The following is a 6,485-nucleotide window of genomic DNA, read 5'->3' on the forward strand; positions in this document are numbered from 1 at the left end:
TACCCCTAATTACCCCTAATTACCCCTAATTAACCACTAACTACCCCTAATTAACTCCCAACTCCAACTAATTAACCCCTAATGAACTCCTAATTACCCCTAATTAATTAATTAGTGACCTGTTTGATGGCAGCCCTGGAGGTGCTCCATCTCCTCCTCGCTGTGCCAGCACCTCCCCCCCTCCCCATTTCCCTCCTTAACCCCTAATTTCTCCCAATTACCCACTAATTAACAACTGAGACCAACTAATTAACCCTTAATTACCCCTAATCATCCCTAATTACCCCTAATTAGCCCTAATTAACCACCTATTTGACGGCAGCACTGGAGGCGCTCGATCTGTGAGGAGCCTCCCCCCCTCCCCATTTTCCCCCCTTAACCCCTAATTTCTCCCAATTACCCACTAATTAACAACTAAGACCAACTAATTAACCCTTAATTACCCCCTAATCACCCTTAATTACCCCTAATTAGCCCTAATTAACCACCTATTTTACAGCAGCCCTGGAGCTGCTCCATCTGCTCCTCGCTGCGCCAACACCTCCCCCCCTCCCCATTTTCCCCCTTAACCACTAATTACCCCCTAATTACCGCTCATTAACCCCCAAGTCTAACTAATCAACCCCTAACTAACCCCTAATCACCCCTAATTAGCCTAATTAGCCACCTATTTTACAGCAGCACCGGAACTGCTCCATCTGCTCCTCCCTGCGCCAACACCTCCCCCCTCCCCATTTTCCCCCCTTAACCACTAATTAACCCCTAATTAACCCCTAATTCCTGCTCATTAACCCCCAAGTCTAACTGATTAACCCCTAATTACCCCTAATCACCCCTAATTAACCTAATTAACAACCTGTTTGATGGTGGCCTTGGAGGTGTTCAATCTTCTCCTCGCTGTGCCAGCGCCTCCCCCCCTCCCCATTTCCTCCCCTTAACCACTAATTACCCCTAATTAACCCCCAACTACAACTAATTAACCCCTAATCACCCTGAATCACCAGTAATCACCCCTAATTAGCCTAATTAACGACCTGTTTGATGGTGGCCTTGGAGGTGTTCAATCTTCTCCTCGCTGTGCCAGTGCCTCCCCCCCTCCCCATTTCCCCCGTTAACCACTAATTATGCCCTAATTAACCCCCAACTCCAACTAATCAACCCCTAACTAACCCCTAATCGCCCCTAATTAGCCTAATTAACCACCTATTTGATGACAGCACTCAAGGTGCTCCATCTGCTCCTCTCCATCCCCTCCCCATTTTCCCTCCTTAACCCCTAATTACACCTAATTAACCACTAACTACCCCTCATTAACCCCCAACTCCAACTAATTAACCCCTAATCATCTCTAATTACCCCTAATTAGCCCTAATTAACCACCTATTTGACGGCAGCACTGGAGGCGTTCGCTCTGTGAGGAGCCTCCCCCCCTCCCCATTTCCCCCCCTTAACCCCTAATTACCCCTAATTACCGACTTATTAACAACTCAAACTAACTAACCACCGCCTAATTAGCCTAATTAAGTGATTAGTGACCTGTTTGGTGGCGGCCAGGCGGCGCTGGAGGTGCTCGATCTGCTCCTCGCTGTGCCGGAGCCGCCTCAGGGCCTCCTCGTCCGCCAACTTCTTGCTCTCCCGCCGCTCCCGCTCCTCCAGCTCCCGCCAGCGGGCCCGCAGCTCCTCCAGCTGGGGGGTAATTAGCGCTAATTAGTGGTAATTAGGGTTAACTAGGGTTAACTAGTGGTTATTAGTGGGTAACAATTGGTTATTGTTAATTAAGGGGAGGCAGAAGGTTCTCGCTCTCCTGCCGCTCCCGCTCCTCCAGCTCCCGCCAGCGGGCCCGCAGCTCCTCCAACTGAGCATTAATTAGCACTAATTAGCGCTAATTAGGGTTAACTAGGGCTAGCTAGTGGTTATTAGTGGGTAACAATTGGTTATTGTTAATTAAGGGGAGGCAGAAGGTTCTCGCTCTCCCGCCGCTCCCGCTCCTCCAGCTCCCGTCAGCGGGCCCGCAGCTCCTCCAGCTGGGTAATTAACGCCTTAATTAGTGCTAATTAGGGTGGTGATAGTGCTCTTCCCGCTGGGTAATTGGTTATTGTTAATTGAAGGGAGGCAGAAGGTTCTTGCTCTTGTGACACTCCCACTCCTCCAGTGCCCCCGAAACTCCTCCAGCTGGGGGGTAATTAGCGCTAATTAGTGGTAATTAATGCCTTAATTAGGGTTAACTAGTGGTAATTAGTGAGCAATAACCGGTTGTTGTTAATTAAAGGGAGGCAGAAGGTTCTTGTTCTCCTGCTGCTCCTCCAGTGCCCCCGAAACTCCTCCAGCTGGGGGTTAATTAGCGCTAATTAGTGGTAATTAGGCTTAATTAGGGTTAACTAGTGGTGATTAGTGGGTAACAATTGGTTATTGTTAATTAAAGGGAGGCAGAAGGTTCTTGTTCTCCTGCTGCTCCCGCTCCTCCAGCTCCCGCCAGCGGGCTCGAAGTTCCTCCAACTGAGCATTAATTAGCGCTAATTAGTGCTAATTAGGGTGAACTAGGGTTAACTGGTGGTGATTAGTGAGTAACAACTGGTTGTTGTTAATTAAGTGGAGGCAGAAGGTTCTTGCTCTCCCACCGCTCCCGCTCCTCCAGCGCCCCCGCAGCTCCTCCAGCTGGGTAATTAACGCCTTAATTAGCGCTAATTAGTGGTAATTAGGGTTAACTAGTGGTGATTAGTGAGTAATAATTGGTTGTTGTTAATTAAAGGGAGGCAGAAGGTTCTCGCTCTCCCGCCGCTCCCGCTCCTCCAGCTCCCGCCAGCGGGCCCGCAGCTCCTCCAGCTGAGCATTAATTAGCGCTAATTAGTGGTAATTAGGGTTAATTAGGGTTAACTAGTGGTTATTAGTGGGTAACAATTGGTTGTTGTTAATTAAGGGGAGGCAGAAGGTTCTTGCTCTCCCGCCGCTCCCGCTCCTCCAGCTCCCGCCAGCGGGCCCGCAGCTCCTCCAGCTGGGGGTAATTAGCGCTAATTAGTGCTAATTAGCCTTAATTAGGGTTAAGTAGTGGTGATTAGTGGGTAACAATTGGTTATTCTTAATTAAAGGGAGGCAGCAGGTTCTTGCTCTTGTGACACTCCCGCTCCTCCAGTGCACCCAAAACTCCTCCAGCTGGGGGTAATTAACGCCTTAATTAGTGCTAATTAGTGTCAATGAGGGGGAAGTGGTGTTCTACCGGCTGGGTAATTGGTTATTGTTAATTAAAGGGAGGCAGCAGGTTCTCGCTCTTGTGACACTCCCGCTCCTCCAGTGCCCCCGCAGCTCCTCCAGCTGGGGGTAATTAGCGCTAATTAGTGTTAATTAGGGTTAACTAGGGTTAACTGGTGGTGATTAGTGGGTAACAATTGGTTGTTGTTAATTAAAGGGAGGCAGAAGGTTCTCGCTCTCCCGCCGCTCCCGCTCCTCCAGTGCCGCCGAAACTCCTCCAGCTGGGTAATTAACGCATTAATTAGTGCTAATTAGGGTTAACTGGGGGTGATTAGTGAGTAAGAACTGGTTGTTGTTAATTAAGTGGAGGCAGAAGGTTCTTGTTCTCCTGCTGCTCCAGCTCCCGCCAGCGGGCCCGCAGCTCCTCCAGCTGGGTAATTAACGCCTTAATTAGTGCTAATTAGGGTTAACTAGGGTTAACTAGTGGTTATTAGTGGGTAACAACTGGTTATTGTTAATTAAAGGGAGGCAGAAGGTTCTTGCTCTTGTGACACTCCCGCTCCTCCAGCTCCCGCCAGCGGGCCCGCAGCTCCTCCAGCTGGGGGTAATTAGCGCTAATTAGTGTTAATTAGCGCTAATTAGGGTTAACTGGTGGTGATTAGTGAGTAACAACTGGTTGTTGTTAATTAAAGGGAGGCAGAAGGTTCTCGCTCTCGTGACACTCCCGCTCCTCCAGCGCCCCTGCAGCTCCTCCAGCTGGGCAGTAATTAGCGCTAATTAGTGCTAATTAGTGTCAATGAGGGGGTATTGTTGTTCTACCTGCTGGGTAATTGGTTATTGCTAATTAAGGGGAGGCAGAAGGTTCTCGCTCTCCCGCCGCTCCCACTCCTCCAGCTCCCGCCAGCGGGCCCGCAGCTCCTCCAGCTGGGGGTAATTAGCGCTAATTAGTGTTAATTAGTGTCAATGAGGGGGTATTGGTGTTCTACCTGCTGGGTAATTGGTTATTGTTAATTAAGGGGAGGCAGAAGGTTCTCGCTCTCCCACTGCTCCCGCTCCTCCAGCTCCCGCCAGCGGGCCCGCAGCTCCTCCAGCTGGGGGTAATTAGCGCTAATTAGTGCTAATTAGGGTTAACTAGTGGTGATTAGTGAGTAACAACTGGTTATTGTTAATTAAGGGGAGGCAGAAGGTTCTCGCTCTTGTGACATTCCCGCTTCTCCAGTGCCCCTGTAGCTCCTCCAGCTGGGGGTTAATTAGCGTTAATTAGTGCTAATTAGGGTTAACTGGTAGTGATTAGTGAGTGATAACTGGTTGTTGTTAATTAAAGGGAGGTAGAACGTTCTTGCTCTCCCGCTGCTCCCGCTCCTCCAGCTCCCGCCAGCGGGCCCGCAGCTCCTCCAGCTGGGCATTAATTAGCACTAATTAGCGCTAATTAGGGTTAACTAGGGCTAGCTAGTGGTGATTAGTGAGTAACAACTGGTTATTGTTAATTAAGGGGAGGCAGAAGGTTCTTGCTCTCTTGCCGCTCCCGCTCCTCCAGTGCACCCAAAACTCCTCCAGCTGGGTAATTAACGCCTTAATTAGTGCTAATTAGGGTGGTGATAGTGCTCTTCCCGCTGGGTAATTGGTTATTGTTAATTAAGGGGAGGCAGCAGGTTCTCGTTCTCCCGCCGCTCCCGCTCCTCCAGCTCCCGCCAGCGGGCCCGCAGCTCCTCCAGCTGGGTAATTAACGCCTTAATTAGTGCTAATTAGGGTGGTGATAGTGCTCTTCCCGCTGGGTAATTGGTTACTGTTAATTAAGGGGAGGCAGAAGGTTCTTGCTCTCCCGCTGCTCCCGCTCCTCCAGCTCCTGCCAGCGGGCCCGCAGCTCCTCCAGCTGGGGGTAATTAACGCCTTAATTAGTGCTAATTAGCCTTAATTAGGGTTAACTAGTGGTGATTAGTGAGTAATAACTGGTTGTTGTTAATTAAAGGGAGGCAGAAGGTTCTCGCTCTCCTGCTGCTCCCGCTCCTCCAGTGCCCCCGAAACTCCTCCAGCTGGGTAATTAACGCCTTAATTAGTGCTAATTAGGGTGAACTGGGGGTGATTAGTGAGTAATAACGGGTTGTTGTTAATTAAAGGGAGGCAGAAGGTTCTCGCTCTCCTGCTGCTCCTCCAGTGCACCCAAAACTCCTCCAGCTGGGGTAATTAACGCCTTAATTAGTGCTAATTAGGGTTAACTGGGGGTGATTAGTGAGTAATAACTGGTTGTTGTTAATTAAGGGGAGGCAGAAGGTTCTCGCTCTCCTGCTGCTCCCGCTCCTCCAGTGTCCCCGCAGCTCCTCCAGCTGGGGGTAATTAACACCTTAATTAGCGCTAATTAGGGTTAACTGGTGGTGATTAGTGAGTAACAACTGGTTGTTGTTAATTAAGGGAGGCAGAAGGTTCTTGTTCTCCTGCTGCTCCTCCAGCGCGCCTGAAACTCCTCCAGCTGGAGGTTAATTAGCGCTAATTAGTGCTAATTAGCCTTAATAAGGGTTAACAAGTGGTAATTAGTGAGTAATAACCGGTTGTTGTTAATTAAGGGGAGGCAGAAGGTTCTCGCTCTCCGGCTGCTCCTCCAGCACCCCCGAAACTCCTCCAGCTGGGGGTTAATTAGCGCTAATTAGCGTTAATTAGAACACTCATCAGGGCTCCCCTACCCAGCCAGGCGTCTGTACCTTCGTTAGCGTTAATTAAGGGAGACGGGAGCCCTCCTCCGGCTGAGCAATGAAGGAGTTAATTAGTGCTAATTAAGGGGCGTTACGGCTCCTCCCGGTAGGTGATCAGTTTGTTAATTAGCACTAATTAAGGCTTCTCCCCACAGACAGGCATTTGTTTGCTTATTAGCGCTAATTACACAGGCATTAATTAGGGAGGCTTCCAGGTGGGGGTCAATTAGTTAATTGGTGTTAATGAGGGGGGTCATTAGCGCTCTCTGAGCTGGGGAACTACTTAATTAACCGGGATTAATTAAGTGGGAGCATCGGTGTCCGTGTGTGCGTTCGTTAATTAGTGTTAATGAGGGGGTATTCCTTCATTAGGAGAGGCACCTAATTAGTTAATTAACGAGCGCTAATTAGGGGGTCATTAGTGCTCCTCCCGTTGTGTAATTAGTCAATTAATTAGTGAGTCATTAGAGCTCCGCCCCAATTCATTAATTAGTGTTAATGAGGAGGGGCAACAGAGCTCCTCCAGCTCCCCCCGCACCTCCACCAGCTAATTAGTTAATGAGCACTAATTAGCGATTATTTAATTACGCATTAATTAAATATTATTAATTA

General features: G+C 49.2%; 1 protein-coding gene across 1 annotated transcript in view; it reads right to left on the reverse strand.

Annotated features, from left to right (window-relative positions):
- Positions 1-1,133: 1,133 nt before the first annotated feature.
- LOC108510194 (E3 ubiquitin-protein ligase BRE1B-like) overlaps positions 1,134-6,485 on the reverse strand; it is a 9,532-nt gene continuing 4,180 nt past the window's right edge. Inside the window, exon 2 of the mRNA XM_017839876.1 lies at positions 1,134-1,686. Within this exon, the coding sequence (XP_017695365.1) occupies positions 1,480-1,686 (207 nt within the window). The 3' untranslated portion in view covers positions 1,134-1,479. The remainder of the gene's footprint in view (positions 1,687-6,485) is intronic.

Source organism: Lepidothrix coronata, unplaced genomic scaffold (assembly GCF_001604755.1).
Source record: "Lepidothrix coronata isolate B3197 unplaced genomic scaffold, Lepidothrix_coronata-1.0 Scaffold527, whole genome shotgun sequence".
NCBI classification, from domain to species: Eukaryota; Metazoa; Chordata; class Aves; order Passeriformes; family Pipridae; genus Lepidothrix; species Lepidothrix coronata.